This window comes from Microchirus variegatus, assembly GCF_963457635.1.
Source record: "Microchirus variegatus genome assembly, chromosome: 19".
In the NCBI taxonomy this organism is placed as follows: domain Eukaryota; kingdom Metazoa; phylum Chordata; class Actinopteri; order Pleuronectiformes; family Soleidae; genus Microchirus; species Microchirus variegatus.
The window spans coordinates 8919846-8939250 of NC_139820.1; the positions used below are offsets into that span (position 1 = coordinate 8919846).

A 19405-nucleotide genomic window follows, 5' to 3' on the forward strand; every position below is an offset into this window, starting at 1 on the left:
GTGGTAAACGACTATTCTAGCTGCAGACGTCTGGTTTTTAATGGAACATGTACATAGGTGTATAGAGGCCCATTTCCAGCAACCATCTCTCCAGTGTTCTAATGGTACATTGTGTTTGCTAATCGTGTTAGAAGGCTGTTGATGATTAGAAAACCCTTGGGCAATGATGTTAGCACAGCTGAAAACAGTTTTACTGGTTCTGGAGCCTGGGGTTGCATCTTCTAAGCCTGTTTATGCCCTAATACTTAAAAAGCTAATATTTGCTCCTATTACATATATATATATATATATATGTTCCTTTAATTAGTCAAATATTGATGCTCCTTGGGCAAAGGAAGGACCTTGGGCAAAGGCAGAATGTATTTGAATGTTAGGGTTTGGTTGCCCCGGGTCATAGGGAGCAGTGCTGTGTGTACTCACTGAGAGAGGAGGTGTTGAAACCAGCCACTGAGCTTGCCATGAAGAAGTCAGCGATCTGTCTGAGGGCAAGAAGACCAGTGGGGTTGTTTCCCTTACACTGCTGTTCCTGGATCAGACTCTCCAACTCCTCCTTGAAGGCCTGGGAGAAAAGAATATTAGTCAGTTAGTTTCTTTATTGTCCCCAAGGGGATTATAATTGTTGATGGCAAGAAGGCCAGTGGAGAATAAGAGTGACACCTTGATGATCCTGAAATGCAGATCGGAGATGCTGTGTGGATTACTATTCTTTCAATGAGTTTTAAAACTTGTTTTATAGCCTGTAAATGTTAGAAGGGCACAACTGGAAAGAAGCACCAACATTTGACTGAATGCACCTCTTGGGTCATTCTTTTGAAAAATCCCATCAGCCACGTAAATTTTAAAAATGGCGCCATTTTTCCACCATCTTTTACATCAGAATTTAATTTCCTGAATCAGAAATCCTTTTTATATCTCTTTCTGCCATTTACTTTCTCAAATAATGTACAAAATATGCATATGGAGAATGCTAAACGCATTATAGATGTGAATGTGAAAAATGTACATTGATTCTGCTGTTCAAGTTATAATTGATTAGTAACATTTTGTTAATAAACACTCTCTATGTCATGTCTGATAGTATTGTTTGACAGAAAAAATATGTTTTCCTCTTTGTTTTGTTTGTTGTATGCCATGCTGTACAAATGCAATACATTGACCATTTTTGTACATTTGTAATAAATGTTTTGCTGCAATAATGTTCCGTTTGAAAGAGACATTTTGGTGAGACACAAAACAGTACAAGAGTGGAGAGCGAGAGCAGGGTATTGCTGGTGACAGAGATGACGGTGTGGAAAAATGTGGGGACATCGAGAGACAGGAAGCTTGGGAATAACAGGAGATAGAATGAGGACAATGTACGAGTCACAGATTACAGACGCTCCTCGGGTGTCAAAGTAAATCATCCTGTGAGGGATTCATGAAGCTGGACACACACACAGGAAGCTGAGTCAGGACTGGCAAAGTCTAACAAGCTCACAAGCCGCAGCATCACGCGATTGGCTACTTGAAATGACTGGCAGAGAAAGCGGCTAATCCTCACGTCCAGGCGACAGTCATCAGCTCAATCCACAGACAATACAGCGAACGCTAACATGCTCTTGTCCGATGTCATATCAAGCTCGGTATAATTTAGCACTTGCCATTAGATCAAGTGTTCGAACAGGAATTAGCAGCTCAGATGCAGAAGGCAATATTCAAAACATCCGAATATCGTATGAGAGCTAGTGAAAGTAATGCAGGGCTCACAGCGTGTTGAGCTCATTAAATCTGGGTCCAGTAAAGAAGATTTTAAACATACACTTACAGTCCACACTTCCACACATTTAAAGCTTAATTATGTTATAAATCTAAAGCTACTGACTCAGGAATAATATTCATATAAAATCAACATTACAGGCAAAATATTCGCATAAAAAAAAAAAAAAATCAGTTTTGTTTTGAAATCATGTCTTGGCATGTGGCGCCACCTACCACCGTCTAACAAGCATTGCAGTCATTAGAGTCTCAGCTGCCGAGCAACCACGGGCTGCCAGTTACGTCTGAGCTACAATGGGGGAGAAAACAAAACCTAAAAGACCTCTGTATTTTGAATTTGAGTGTAGCAACCGTTTTTGGCCACATTCTTACATATGGCGCCTTTAACATTTTGTTTTATCGCAGAACATCTCCTAAATTGTGTTCAGTGAGAAAACTGACAGTGCGCCGCTTATAGATTTTTGAAATGCGATTCATTAAAACCAGTGAAAACATCATACTCCTAAAAATATACTTCATCCACTTATCTCCGACCACCTGTATATAATGTGATTGAGGATAAACAACAGCACATCTGACATTTCGTTTCCTCGTGGTCTTTTACTGTGATACAGATGAGGAGCTTTTGGTTTCAAGCCCAGGTGGAGTTGTATTGTTAAGTCTGGATCATTCAGTTACTGTAACACTGCAGGGTCTGAAATCCAACCAGAAATTTCTTTGTCCTTAACGGTGAGGTTACCAGTGAGGTTTAGGGTTCTATTCTTTATTTATCTGCTTTTTTTTAGGCTGTTGTTGTCCTGGATACGAGACCTCCGGGGTAAAGTACACAGTAACCGGAGAGTAGGTTTAATTATTAAAAACAAACAAACGATAAATGGAAAAACCTCCTAGTTACTGCAAACGAGCCGATAGAAATCTCTCCTCACTGAAGCTCTCCTCAGCCGCGCTGTTTCAGACCGAAATCTCACCCCCGAAAGACGGACCGTGTTGTGTTGTGACACTCCTGCATGACCTCGCCTCTACTGAGCAGACTAGATAAGACATCATCCAGGAGTCAGGTCTTCCTTAAGGACACTGATAAGGGCTGATGTCATTCCTGTTAAAGTATTTTTATCACCACTTAACCGGTGGGTGGGTGGATGGTGGACAAAGGGACTTTTCCACAAGCAATCAGATTATACTTACAATACAGACATTTTTGTCTCGTCTTTCAAGAGCTTGTGGCATCGCACTTCCAGATAAGTTTCCTTTTGATGGGATTCCCTTGATTGTGCTGCAGTTATTGTTGCACGTTCAGGTCACATTTAAAATTGCAGTTAAGAAAGAAAAGATACAGTGGGAAAGGAAGACTTTTTATGCGTTCGCTGGAGCGAGGCGGATCCGACACATCTGTTCTTTAGCCCTGATCAAAGAAGCGTGTGTTGTTCCCGATGGTTTCAGCATTGCCTCATGTGAAATTACACCACACTGGTTTCATGTGACTCACTACAGCAGAGCTCAATTAAGAACATTTTAAAAATACGGTTGTTGTTTTGGCTCAAAAACCAAAGCGAGAGGCCTTAAACATCATATCGTTGAGTAAAGGCTGAATCTGAGTCCTGATGTGAACGTACTTAGTCTGAAATACTCAACAAATGTGTCGACAAACAACAAAAGAAGGCGAGGAAACAATCTCTCAAAAACAAGCCAGGTGAGGCCTGTAATTTCAGTCTCGCTATTGATGTCAGCACAAAGTTGTTCTTTCAAACAGCCCATGTGACAACGTTACAAAGAGGGAGAGTGGCTGCCTGTAAGCTTGCCATCGCTATCGATTCCCCTCATCTAACCTCAGTGTGCGTCAGTGAAATTGGTCCTCTAGACAGACTGCAATGTCTCCATACTCTGCATAAACTCTCTGGACTTATTTATTTATTTATTTTTTAATGAGAGGATGCACTCGTTCACCCTGACAGAAAACATGGCCACTGGGGAACATTAACGCTGATTTCATTCAACAAAGTGGACTGCATTTGCTTTGTCAGGATACTGGAATATAAATGCCAGAAAAGGACTCCATATTCCATTTTAGGAAAAACTAATTTAACTGTGATGGTTTATTTTCATGCTTCAATCTGTGATTATAGGAGAAAGATAACACTTTTAGACAAACAATTGTGGTATCCTGTTTGTTAACATTTCAGGAGGTGGTACTGTTGGTATCGATACAGTTGTATATGTGGATATATACTACCGTTCAAAAGTTTGGGGTCACTTTGTAAAAGCACTTTTTTTCAATGAATATAACATTAAATGAATCAGAAATACACTCTTTACATTGTTAATGTAGTAAACGACTATTCTAGCTGCAAATGTCTGGTTTTTAATTGAATATGTACATATGTGATGGTGTATAGAGGCCCATATTTCTAATCCTGTCAATGTCTTGACTACATTTCTATTCATTTTGCAACTCTTTCGATGACTAAAAGTGTGACGTTTAATGGAAAACACAAAAAACAATGCACTACTGATACCCCTACATTTAACCCTAAGTCAGTAAAACCACCACAGAGCAGAAACAGTTTTAGTTGAGGCAACATGAAGTCAGACATTAGTGACTCTAAAACTTTAATCTGAGGCTAGTCATTACTGAGCGGAAGTAACTGTTGCTGGTTATTAGATGATTAGATTATAACGACACTAAAACTGTATTCAATGTGCTTTGGTGTACTTACAACAGTCAGTCGGGAAACGGATTCCACACACTGGACTAAAACATTTCTGTACCAGTAGCAGACAAAAAGCACCTGTTTGATCAGTTGACGCCATGCAGCGTCTCCTTCTCCTGACCCTTCGTAAATCTTTGTCACTGGTTTTGAATTTTAAAGAAAGGATTGTTTCTGTTGCCAGATGGTGATAGTAACGGGAGTCTTATAGACTGAACACCAGTAGCATGCTTTTGACTTTTGGCCTCTTCCTCTGAGGTTGTACATGAACTTCAGTGGACTTTGTAGCTTTTACGCATTTTGCCCTGTAATCCTGGGGGCACTGGTGGAGGTTTCACTAAGTTCAGCACCCAAAGTGATGTCTCGTGAAATGTCAAAGTTAAACACGGTCGCAGAGGGGAAAGGCTGTGGTATTTAAGAGTCCCTGGAGGGAGTTTAACCACTAATGTTCTGTCAAATTAGCCTTTAGGGCTGTAAAAAAACAACTGACATTTGCCTTGCACGAAAGGGTTCTCAACCAAAGCCACCAAAGCAAAGAATCCACAACCCTTTTCTGACAAGTAGGAGTGAAGAGGAGAAAATATGCTCTTGCTCTGAGATCCCCGGGTCGAGAGGAAATTCGACTGGGCAAATTTACCACTTGGCATCTGCAGATATGTCAATGGATGATGCACAAAGTGTGCCACATTCTGGGGGGAAAAAAGTAGAGGAAGTGCAGGAGGAGAAAGAAAACCCTATTGGCAGAGAAGAGACCAAACATGAGGGGAAATGCAAAAAATAGAACATGGAAGACGAACTCAAATTAAAATCTGATTTAACCTATTCCATAAAAAAAACAGACAATTACCACATTAACAATGAATAGAGTGTATTTCTGATTAATTTAAGGTTATATTCATTGAAAAAAATGCTTATCCTTTAAAAATAATGACATTTCTAAGTGACTTAAAACATTTGAATGGTCGTGTACACGGAAAAAGTAAATGGTCTGACCCCTCAGTACTGTTCAGTTTTGCCATTCACAAATTCACAACCCTTCACTAGCAGAACATTTTCTACCACACATCTTTCACACTCATTCTTTCACAGCCATGGTGTTTTAAAAGTGTCTTTCCCGGCAGACTAGCTAAGCCGGGAATCAAACCCACAACCGCGCAGTTGAAAGAGGAATCGCTCTACCACTGAGCTATCGTTGCCCAGCGCTCAACCTCCATGGCAGTTAGCATCTTTTGTTGCCTGGCGTCTTTCTGATGCTGCGCACGCAAAGAGGTTCATATCACATCAAGGCAACCGGAGGCAACCGAAACATTGCACAAGTAAAGCGCGAGGGTTCCATACAGGTTGGAGTATGACTGAAAACACAAAGAAGTGCCCGCTAAACTTTGAATTCTAAAGTTGGCTGCTTGCCCCTGCTTGATTCTGTGGTGCAGTTATGTATAAACACAAAGTCACAAATGACTCTCCAAGTCAGGTCTGATAGTATTGCTTGACAGAAAAAAAAAATTTTTCCTCTTTATTTTGTTTGTTGTGTGCCATGCTGTTTTGCTGGAATAATTTTGTGTTTGTGCATATTTTGTACAATATTTTAGAAAATATTTTGAGTAAAGAGCAGGAAGAGATATAAAAAGGATTTCAGATTAATAGAAATTAGAAATTATACCAATCATTTAACACCAAAATCATTGAAATCGGCCCAGGAAATGAAATTCTAATGTAAAAGACGGTTGGAAATGGCTGCCATTTTGAAATTTACTTGGATAATGGGATAAGGAAAGATTATTCTATTGTTTCAAACATAAGTTTCCCTCTAATGTGTTTTCGATGTCCTTATTTGAGGATTAAAAGAGCTTGGTTTTGGACTTGTGGTCTTTCTTTGCCTCTAAGACAATATTGCTGTTGCATACATGCAAAGTAAGTATCCGTGCAGACATGGTGATGGTGACATGATAAAAAAAAAAAAGCTTGAACGTTCCGCTGTAGCCTTCGACTTTTAAACGTAAACACAGCTGCATGAATGAGACAAGTTGATTCAGTCCCGTCTGATCTATATTGGTCGGACTTTAAATACAACCTGCCATACGAGCGCTAGAAACCATGTAATCTAAAACCGCCACGGGTCCCATAACACTGGAATCAAAACAGAGCCGAGAGGGAACGGAGTGAGACGCTTTAGTGTGGACATCCTGCTGGTGAAACGCATGTTGCTGTTGTTTTTGTTGTGTGTGTGGTTGAAGATGAGACATCAATAGGCAGACATAAAAATGGAAAATACACCAGTGAAACACTGAAACGAGCCCACACGGCAGCACGCAGCTGGCGAAACACGCTTGTCATTGTTGCCGAATACGAGTAAATCAGCGCTCCGTGGCCAACTGTCCTGATGTGAGGGCTGCAAACAATCTTCAGCCCACAGGGGACCACCTGTTACTGGGAACTGAGAGCCGTTTGTTTGGCACGTGCTCAAAACCACATTAAGTGAGAGTAATATACTTGACACTGTACGAAAGAGAAGTAAAGCAACAAGTAGAAATGATGCAGTGGTAAATAATAGAGCTGAGTGAGGGCCTTATGACAACGATGAGCTCAAGAGATGCTAAAACATGCGTGAGCTGCCCCTGATAAGCACAAACTGAAGCTAGCTGTACCAGACTGACATACACCACAAAACACACCAGTGACAGTCGGGGCTCAGACGCTCCATCATGGCAGCACTGCATCGAGCAAAGGCCTTAAAATGTACTCCTTCATTTGGTCACCTCTAACTATATTTGTGGCAGTTAATCTCACACACACACACACACACACACACACACACACACACACATGCACAGTATCAAGTGGAAACCTGCATCAGCAGCACAAGGGTCCTGCCCTTCCAGACATCTGGCACAAAATGTTGTGTGCCAAGAAAACCGCACCGGGCATGTGCAGAATGTGGATCACATTTAAAGCTAAAAAAGAAAAGAGCCAAACCGCAGAGCAGCCACTACCTAGTATCAATCACACACACATCCAGACTTGAGTTACTCTACGTGTAAGCAGCACTCATTCATAACAATCATCGTCTTAGCGGCGTCAAAACCTTATCCTTCACCTAAATCCTTTACAAATGTCACAGCTGACTCTCGACCAATAACCTCCTATCCGTCACTTGAAAAATAATTCACCCTGCTTTTGCATACGGACCTAAAAACAAACATAATTTGTGTTTGCAAAGGTTCACTCCCATTGTTAACAGTGAGAAGCACAATAGCCTGAGACCTGCTTTGTGGCAATAGCGCAGAGTAAATATACCTATAATGTATGTAGGCTGAACTGAGACGTTGAGGCGCCACACTATAGTGGACCTGTGTGCACAGATGCTATGAAGATAGATGTACTCTCATAGAAGAATAAATGCATTCAGGGTTCAAAAATCAAATGGAATATTTTCAATATAGCTTTAAATTTTGGACATTTGACTTGTTTCTTTAAGTCTTACATTATCACCTACAATTTTGTGTTTTGTAGATTCATTTTAAAGCTCAAGAGTGGTCCTATCGCATATATGTGAGTTATGGAGGTGTACTTTTATACACTAACTTGTTTTTATTGGTCAAAAACTTCCTAGTTGCTGCAAAAAAGCTAATCAAAATCTCTCCTCACTGAAGCTCTCGTCAGCCGCGCTGTTTCAGACTGAAATCTCACCCCCAGAAGACGGACTGTCTTGTGATTGGCCAGGTACCTGGAAGCGACGTAATTAGCAACGTCAGCTCTCAGAAGCGCAGCTCCCCCCTCTGGAACGGTGGCTGCACTGCTACTCATTATCAAAACATTGTTTTAACAATCTTAAAAAATGGTTTCGTAATGACTCTCCACCGCAGTCCCTTTTCCGCCTTTGACCCGGAGTCGGACTACACTGTTGCAAGTGAGACACGTCCACAACGGACGTTCTTCTTCTGTGGTTCAATGTACGCAACCCGATGTGCCTGGACTGGTGCCCGGAATAGTGCCCGAAGCAGGAGGATCTGCTGTTCAGGAGACGGGATCCTTACGTCAGACCACTTGCAGAGCCCGAGAAGACAATAAAACCAACGTTCTCAGCTGTGGCTGAACTGTTTGTTTTGAAACTTTAGGGCTTCATAACAAACAAGGTAATGGCGCAGATACACACCAAAAAAACAGCGTAAATTTAGAACTTCCAGTCTATGAACGCTTTAACGTGTTCTTTGAGCTAATTCTTAGCTACACTCTGAGAAATAAAAGTGCTAAGTAGAACCATATAAGGTTCTTAAAGGTTCCACCTGGAATCCTTTTGGAGGGTTCCATCAAGAACCCTTTTAAAACCCTTTATTCGGGAAAGGGGTTTTAAAGGGTTAGAAGGAAATAGTTCCAGGTAGAACCTCAGCCTTTGTCGAAAGACCCTTTTGGAACCCTTATTTCTAAGAGTGTATGATCACAAATATACTACATTTAGATCCTGGCCAACAAAGAAACAAGACCAAAGGGGTTTTCCTTTACATTCACGACAATGCATAAGTAAATATATGTGTGATTGCATTGGGGGTTGTAACATTTCTCCAAAACATCTATTAAGTTGGCTGGTAGAGCGACAGTTATTCAAACCTCAAAAGACAACAATAAAATGCAAACAACATTACTTGTGTTGGGTGAAAACTGCCCCATTCGCCCTGTGTGGTTGACTTCAGCAAAACCAGAGGCAGCATGAGAACCACTGGGCACTTTGAGAGTCCGAACAAGGGTGTGGTAGCTGGTGGTTATATTAGGGTGTTAGTGGCCTGCTGACTCTGGAGATTCTGTTGCCAGTGTCACATCAACACGAGCACAAACACACAAGCACACGGGGCGCACTCGCTACTGTGACTTCTTAAGAAATCACTCGATTGGGGAATAATAACTGACAGAGAGAGAAAACGGGAAGTGATTTCCCACACTATTGGTCATCCAGGTGAAAAGTTCAGTCAGTTCTCCATGGGCTCTTCTGCAATCCTGACAGCTCAACTGTGTCTTGAATAAGCACTATTCTGCTATTTCTCTGGCAAAAGGCAAGAGGCAGTCTTCGCTCTGTCCATTTTTATTATATTTAATAAAACTGCCTGTCCTGTTCAGACTTGAGGGAAGTTAAAGCCTCCACTGGACACACTGGACAGTACGCCAGTCCATCAGAGGGACAAAGAAATGTAGACAGACCATAGACGGAAAACCAGAAATTCACCTGCAACCAGGTACCATTCTTATCAATACTAGCTGCCAACCAACTCAAGTGCCATGCTTTATTGTCTTTTCCTCAAAATGGGAACATAATTTATATATAAATACATTAATTTGTATTTTTTTATCAGCCCCGGAGGGGAAATTCCTTCTCTGCATTTAACCCATCCTCTACGAGAAACCATCCTAGAATTAGGAGCCGCGGGAAGCTTCCAACAGACAAGCCAAGTTCCATTTCCACATGGAAAATACAGACCATCTGTAGTATATGTTGATTTAAGCTACCGTTTAAATCCGTAAGTTTGGGTCACTTAGAAATGTCCTTATTTTTGAAGGAAAATCACTTTTTTAAATTGATCAGAAATACACTCTATACATTGTTAATGTGGTAAACGACTATTCTAGCTGCAAACGTCTGGTTTTTAATGGAATATATACATAGGTGTATAGAGGCCCATTTCCAGCAACCATCTCTCCAGTGTTCTAATGGTACATTGTCTTTGCTAATCGCGCTAGAAGGCTATTGGATGATTAGAAAACACACACAAAATTGTATAGGTGACCCCTAACTTTTGAACGGTAGTGCAGATGTCATGAAAGATGAGACCTAATTTGTCAGTTGTAGCAGTGGAACCCAACAACTGACTTATCTTCCAGTGTACCAATGGAAAGACATGTAGACACATCATTCATCTTCATGGTAAGTCATTGATCGTCATTGATCGGGGTTGTAATGATCCAACCTCATGGGCCTTGTTCTCTAGATTGTGTCTCTCTGTGTTTTACAGTATAGGTAAGAAGAACAAGAATGTGCCCGTTTGCTGCTTTTTAACTCACAGGGCTCTGCAGTATCTGTGTGACGCGTTTCTTCTGCTCCAGAACGTTGAAGTCCTGCCGAAGGTCAGGCGACATGTTCCTGGCCCTGATGTACTCCGGGTCGTTGACGTTGACCCGATCGAAGTAGCGCTCCTTGGTTCCTCCGCCTGACGGAGGAGGAGCGGTCACCACCACCTCATGGTTGTCCGTGCTCATGTCGGCCGCACCTCACTCGAACGCTCTACGGCTGCTGCTCGACTCGCACCTGAGAAGGAAACACCAGAAGTACGTGTTAAATCATGTCTTTGGAAAAGCAAGTGGAAAAAAAATGTCCTGCGATATTTCAGGGCACGAAGAGGGAAGTGTGGGGAACAAACGCAGCACCTGCAGAAATTCAAATGCTGCCAAAAAAAAAAGCCTTCGCTGATGACGACGGATAATACAGTACAACTGAAATTAAGGTCAGATATTTGAGAACCCATTCACTTTGGTTGTAATGTATAATATAAAACCAGTGTTGTTGCTTTAGAGTACTGTGTCACGCTGACACTCGTATGGAGACGACTTCACAAAGGCATTATCCAGGGCACCGTGACACACCTCCCAACAAAGCAGAGGAAAACACCAGGAGAGGCCTTTAAATCCAGACCTTGACTGGTGAAGCGGTTCACTCCCACTGTTCATTCTCAGGTCACCTGGCGCAGCGACAAACACTTTCCAGGACACAAATTGTTACAGCAAACATCTCGTCGTTCCAAGGAGCACGTTCGGAAAAAGATGAAGGGAATGAATTTGAAAATATGGCAAAGCTTACGTATGATAAAGTAGAACAAAGTTGCCAACGGGAAAACTTCCCACTCAATATTTGAAAATCTAACAAGATAAGATTACTCTACAAATGGGGAAATTTGTAGAGTAACACATGACACAAGTATGCATCTTTCCAGATGGAGAGAACAGACACAGTTCATGAAGTGACAGAGAGGAGAAAGACATTGTCCAGGATGCTTTTGCAGAATTGTTAAAGTGGTAGCAACAGACAATAAGCTTGTGGTGTATTAGGGAGAGGCATGGCTTATGGGATCTCTACCAGATGGTGTCTCTTAAAAGAAAGACCCGAGAGGAAAAGGCATGAAAGAATTTAAGAAGGGGATCCTGTTGCTTTCAGAGGTCATACGACAGCAGGTGGGTCAGAGACGCAGGGGTTAACCCTTTCTGCCGTGTACATGGAGCGCTGGGAACGAGGTTCGGAGGAGTGATTCACTTTGACACGCGTTGCTAAGCTACTGCTCATTCGGGTCAAATGCCACTCGGAAGCATGGCCAAGATTAGTGAAGTGATTCACAGATAAGCATCGAGAGATGACAGCCTCAGATCAAACAAAGGTTTTAAGAACGCCCCGTCTGTGGATTAACTGGCATAGCATCACTGAGGGTACAAGACATACACTACCGTTCAAAAGGTTGGGTCCTTAGTTTTTAAGGAAAAAACACTTTTTTTCAATGAATATAACATTAAATGAATCAGAAATACACTCTATACATTGTTAATGTGGCAAACGACTATTCTAGCTGCAAACGTCTGTTTTTTTAATAGAATATGTACATAGGTGTATAGAGGCCCATTTCCAGTGTTCTAATGGTACATTGTGTTTGCTAATCACGTGAGAAGGCTATTGGATGATTAGAAAACCCTTGAAAACCCTTGTGCAATGATGTTAGCACAGCTGAAAACAGTTTTGCTGGTTCTTTGACGAAAGGGAAAAATTATTATTTTGAATTATTTCAAAAGTTGTCAATGTCTTGACTATATTTTCTATTCATTTTGCAACTCTTTTGATGAATAAAAGAGTGACTTTTAATGGAAAACACACACAAAATTGTATAGATGACCCCACACTTTTGAATAGTAGTGTAACAAAGAAAATGTAGGCAGTAGTGTGAATAAAAGCAAACAGACATATTTTTAAATCAGAACAGAACATTCCATGCCAATGACTGTTGTTTTATTTATGTTTTTGCCGGACTTTGTTTGTTTGTCTGTTAGCAACATAACTCGAAAAGTCGCGGACGAATATGGATCTGCGATCCGTAGACGTTATCACTATTCTTATCGCTATTTTGTGGTGGGGCTGAGCTGCCTTGGCGGAGGTCTGCGCTCTCCGAGTGCTTTTCTAGTTGCTATTATGTGTTTCTTGAGATAACCAGAGAATCGTATTAGAAAACAGGAAGCTTCTTGCTCTCTACCTGGTCTTCCTTTTAAAGATATGATTTACTGTGGAAATGCACAAAAGCTGCCTGAACAATCCTCTTTAATGGAAGGCAGCTGGGCCAGCGCAGAGTTATGTAAGCTGATATCGAATCCATCCCCCTGCATCGCTTAGCTCGTCCGCTCACTGATTAGCATCCACAGAGACCGAAGTCATAGTAGCGTGCTGATGACGTACTGTGAATCCGAACGTGGACCAAGTAACTGAAAATGGAATGCTGACCAAAAAAAAACACACATTAAAAGACACAAAATCAAAAATACATCTAAGGACATTAGATGAGGAATTAGCAAAATAAAGTTACACATGGCCGCTCCAAGCTATAAACACAGCCCCCCCAATCCCTCTGTCAATAGATCATTGTACCCATCACCACAAAACCACCTGGTTTGTCACGAGAGAGATCCACAGTTGGACGGTTTTAGGTGGTTGGTTGTTTTTTTGTTGTAACCATTCACATTTCATGCCGCACGGCAGATGCTCGCCTCTAATTCCATTAAAAGCTTCCCGAATAAGACCTGGTCAAATTCCACAACAAGGCCAGAGTTTTGAACTCAACCGATTACGAGCGATACTAAGCTCCATTATTCTGTGGCAGATAGATGAGGTGTGCTGTGTGTTTAGCGAGGGGCATTCGACTGCGACCGAAAGCCTGAGGCAAGGTGACGGCAACCTCTCACCCTGTGGCCTTCAGTGACCCTCCCTCCCTCCCTCTACATCACCCGCCACTGCAGACATAAGCCGCCTTCATCTGCGGAGAAGCTGTCCGTGACAACTTTCTCATCTATCAACAGTTATTTAAAGAGCGCCATTAAACTAATTACCCACCATGAAGGAAAGACATGTTTCTGGTTACCAGGAGTTACTGATGAATCGTGCGAATCCCAGACACACAGGCAACAACAGGCTAATACTGCAAGATGTTCTCATATTTAAAACAGTAAATAAGTAAAATGACAAAAAGAGTCAATTACTAAGAGATTGTTGGGGTAGGACAAAACTATATTTAAAGGGCACGTTACATAATGGCCATTTGGTATTAATTTCTCATGTAAATAAAGTGATTAATGATTTATTTCATATATACATCTATATATATATAAACATACATATATACACATACATATACACACATATATACATATACATATATGTATACAGACATATACATATATGTATACAGACATATACATATATATGTATACATACATATACATATATATGTATACATACATACATATACATATATATGTATACATACATACATATACATACACATATATACATACATATACATATACACGTATATACATATACACGTATATACATATACACGTATATACATTTATATATATATACGTATATACACATATATACACGTATATACACATATATATACACGTATATACACATATATATACACGTATATACACATATATATACACACTTATATACACACTTATATACACACTTATATACACACTTATATACACATATATACACTTATATACACATATATACACGTATATACACATATATACACGTATATACACATATATACACGTATATACACATATATACATATATATACACGTATATACATTTATATATATATGTATATACATATATACGTATATACGTATATACGTATATACGTATATACGTATATACATATATACGTATATACATATATACGTATATACATATATACGTATATACATATATATACGTATATATATATACACGTATATAAATGTATATATATATACGTATATATACACGTATATACATATATATATACGTATAAACATATATATATACACGTATATATACGTATAAACATATATATATATACGAATACATATATATATATATATACGTATATACATATACATGTCTGTATACATACAGACATATATATGTATACAGACATATACATATATATGTATACATACATATATATGTATACATATACATATATGTATACAGACATATACATATATATGTATACATATACATATATGTATACAGACATACATATATATGTATACATACACATATACACATATATATATATACGTATATAAATTTATATATATATATATACACGTATATACATATATGCATACATATATCTGATGCCGCAATCATATATATGTATACATATATGTATATACTGTCGATCAAGAGTCTAAACTCCTATCCATAAACCAATCGATGAATCAACTAATAGCCTTCTTACATATAATCATGCCTAACATTAGATTTAAGCTGATTAACATGACGGAGTGGACAGATATGAAGTCAGGGCACATAATGAAATTTTTTGATTAAAATCTCTCCGACAGGGTCATCCCTCTGTCTTTATCTGATATTGTTTCTGTCAGTTCTGCTCGAAAAAACGTCACAGAAAGACACCACCAACAAACGAGAGTAAAGAAAGTCAGATACATACTGTATCTGTGTCTTAGTCGAGGGAAGCTTCAAAGCGTGGACAGGACACCAGGCCTAAAAATAGTCAAAAAGCCTTTTGGATTGTGTTTCAACCCCAACAGCAAAAATACCAGGAAATAATCTGTAAATTGGCTAATTATATCCACTCACATTGTAAACGGCAACACAAAGACACGTGCACAAGTCCGTGCACACCGCGAAGCAGGTGTGTGCACGTTTAAACAGAACTGCATGACAGATCCAGCAGTGAAACTGGAGCCAAGTGCTCTGCAGCTTTACAGATCGCCACAGTGGATTTTTCTCCAAGACTGAGGAAGACTTCTGCTGCCGACGTGCCAGCTGCTCGTGTTTTGTCTGTCAACTTATGCACGGAGGTATCTGATGGAAGTGTGTTTTTGTTTGTGTTATTGCAGCAGACGATTCTTATGCAGGTTACAGCGCAGACTGTACAATCCTTATCTGGATTCTCCGTGCGCACATTCCTCTTAACTTTTTCGAACAGTGAAGACCCGCTCGCCTCACTGCAGCGGTGCTCGATGCTCACTTATCTGCCTTTACATACAGCCTGTTGTGCTGTGCACATATGAGATAATAGCCAGAGCTAATCTCTGGTGCTTACACTCACCGCACTCTTACTGCCAAGTGTGTTTATAGTGCAGGAGTGTGTGTGTTTGCTTGAATAAGTGCCCATTGCCCAACATACTCGTGGAATTCCCCTCATAGTACAAGTCAGTTTTAGGGATTGTAATCTGCTGGTAAAACATAAATTATTAGATATACCCGAGGAATCAAATTCTCATATTCCACATGGAAACCAGTAAATAAACAAATTAGCCAAGCCTCACCAACCTTGTATTTCGTCCTCAGTCAGTGAATGGGACAGAGCAGGCAGTGGCAGTAGGCGGCTGAGGCGACACACATGACTCTATTTGACTCTGCTCCAACACTGAGATCCAGAGAAGTAAATAAAAAAGGGTTAAAGAGTGGAAGCCAGGCAGCGACGACTTAGAACAGAGTCGGTCCACTCGTCTGTCCAGATATTCCAGGCAGGAGATTCTCCCACTCTCCTCCACTGCCCCAGTGTTCCGACTGTGAGAGGAGTATCAACAGCTGTGAGCGTATACTGTATGTGTGTGTGTGTGTGTGTGTCCTCAGAGAATGAGGGTGTGTGTTTGTGTGGTAAAGAAGCTAAAGGGACCACGTGACGAACGCTTAATCCCCCGCCCACTGGGCTAGAAGCGCACACACACACAAAGATATTCAGGCAAACACACACACACACAAGCTGCTCAACCAATCAGAGCACAGGCTCACACACTAATCACCCCTCCTCCCTGCTTACTCTCGACTTCCCTCTCTCTCTGTCTAGTCTGGTCTGGACTTTTTTCCCCCCTCATCTCTCTCTTTTTTCTGTGATCCATTCACTTTCTCTCCCACATTCCACAATGCTCCTTCTCTCTCTTTATGCCTCTCATTCACACCCTCCACTCCCCCTCCAGGCGAGCGTACTAAAGGTCAGTGTTTATGGGTTTGGCTGGCAGTCACCCAAAAGCAGCCCTGTTCCAAGGTGAACTGAAATGCCACGATGGCTTAACTTTAGGAGCCCACTGTCATGATGATTTCAAAAAGCAAATGTGACAATGATTGCGGGGTCACATGGCCCAATCAGAGGTCAAGGTCAGACCCACAGTAGCCGTTTATGATCCAGTGCCGAGCCTGGAGCAAAACTTTGTTCGGAATAATTTTTTACTCAGAAGTAAATTATTACCTGCTCCACCTACACTACCGTTCAAAAGTTTGCAGTCAACTATACTGAAAATCAGCCCAGGAAAGGAAATTGTGATGTAAAAGATGGTTGAAAATGGCGCCATTTATTTATGTTCTTTCCAGTTGTGCTCTACTAACATTTAAAGGCTATAAAACATGTTTTAAAACTTATTGAAAGAACTGTAATCCACACAGCATCTCCGATCTGCATTTCAGGATCATCAAGGTGTCACTCTTATTCTCCACTGGCCTTCTTACCCTCAACAATTATAATCCCCTTGGGGACAATAAATAAACTAACTGACTAACACTCTTTTCTCCCAGGGCTTCAAGGAGGAGTTGGAGAGTCTGATCCAGGAACAGCAGCGTAAGGGGAACAACCCCACTGGCCTTTTTGCCCTCAGACAGATCACTGACTTCTTCATGGCAAGCTGGTTGGTTTAACACCTCCCCTCTCAGTGAGTACACACAGTACTGCTCCCTTTGACCCGAAGGCAACCAAACCCTAACATTCGCCTTTGCCCAAGGTCCTTAATGAGCATCAATATTTGAATAATAAAGCTTTTAGCTTTAGGGTATTGACATGCTTAGAAGATACAACCCCAGCACTGGAGCGACGGTAGCTGGAAATGGGCCCCTATACACTTATGTACATATTCCATTAAAAAACAGACATTTGCAGCTAGAATAGTCATATACCACATTAACAATGTATAGAGTGGATTTCTAATTCATATACTGTTATATTCATTGAAAAAAAGTGTTTTTCCTTCAAAAATAAGGACATTTCTACGTGACCCCAAACTTTTGAACGGTAGTCTATAACTAAGCTGCAAAATGTTCAATTTACTGCTGAGACTGTGGTCAAAACTGTCTGATAAGAGGGGAAACAGCTAGATTAAAAATGGGAGGGGAAAAAAAAACACTTTGACCTTTGCAGAGACTTCTCGTGGCGACAAGGAAGTTTCTCTATCTGTTGATCCATCAAACCCAAAACAAAGCCTATCTGAAGCCACGCCATGCGGCAGACACTGAACCGCATTAGAAAAAACCCAAAGCTGTTCTTCTATTTCTTTCTTTTTAAATATTTGGACATGGTTCAAACTTCAGCCAAACCCAAAGCGATCCTACTTTTCTATTTTGGACCGTAATTCTATATAGTAATATTTTTATATTACTATATAGTATATATATAGTACATGTGTATATATACATATATATACACATACATACATACATACACATATATACATATACATATACATATATATACACATACACACATATATATACATATATATACATACACACATATATATACATACATACACACACACATATATATATATACACATATACATACATATACACATACATATATATATAAATACATATACATATATATAATAATGCATACATATACACATATATATACATACACACATATATATATACATATATACATACACACATATATATATACATATATACATACACACATATACATACACACATATACATATATACATACACACACACACACACACGTATACATACACACACACACACATATACATACATATATATATATATATATATAAAAATACATATACATATATATAATAATGCATACATATACATATATATAATAATGCATACATATACATACATATACACATATACATAAATCTCTCTCTTCTGTAGATACATTTTTAACTTTGAACCGTCTTGTAAAAGTGTGTCTGGCACGGAACTCGATCATAAAATATCACATTCACCTCAAAAGAGAAGACTTTCAGTGCCAAAGTATGTCAGCCTGAAAGCTCCAGGGTAATGAACCTGCGCATGCCAAAAGCCACCACCTCACAGCTCAGATAATAAGGAGCGCTCACAGCACTCAAGCATAGCCGTGTGAGATTAAGTGTATCATTACTGCGGCGACACACAACCAAGCCAGACCCTTTCCGATGATCTACCCTGAAGCTGAACATCTGCCGAAATTAAACTTCAGCTCAGCGTTCGGGTTTTCCACAGCTAATTTCCTCCTGCAGCTTCTGGTGGCTGTTGAGGTGGAACTTGTGCTTGTTGGGATCTGACGTTGAGCAAAGTGGAATACCTGTTCAGGCAAGTGGTGCAAATATATGTGCCAGTGTGTCATGAGGATGAATCACAGGAATAACAAATAATGGTGGTGAGAAAACTTAATGGGTGGGTGTGTGTGTGTGTGTGTGTGTGTGTGTGTGTGTGTGTGTGTGTTGTACCTCTGTTTTTTCCAGGGTCAAAAACTGACATTGTCAAGATCAAAAGCCGTCATGGAGACCCAAAAACTGGTCCTACTTCCTGATCAACTGGTTGAGTGTAGGTCTAAGATTTGAATAGTGCTTGGTTAGGTTAAGTTGAGGGTTCAGCATTAACTGGTTATGGTTAG

At 40.2% G+C, this 19405-nt stretch overlaps 1 protein-coding gene across 4 annotated transcripts in view; it reads right to left on the minus strand.

Annotated features, from left to right (window-relative positions):
- Nucleotides 1–19405, minus strand: part of add3a (adducin 3 (gamma) a) — a 70040-nt gene that overhangs the window by 26472 nt on the left and 24163 nt on the right. For 3 of the 4 annotated variants that reach the window (XM_083906172.1, XM_083906169.1, XM_083906170.1), the window contains exons 2-3: nucleotides 10509–10752; nucleotides 421–559 (exon numbers count right to left, since the gene is read on the minus strand). In XM_083906172.1, coding sequence (XP_083762298.1) covers nucleotides 421–559; nucleotides 10509–10703 — 334 coding nt within the window. In that variant the 5' untranslated portion in view covers nucleotides 10704–10752. Of the gene's footprint in view, nucleotides 1–420; nucleotides 560–10508; nucleotides 10753–16059; nucleotides 16183–19405 lie in introns of those variants that run through there. The other variant, XM_083906171.1, reaches the window with a different exon arrangement.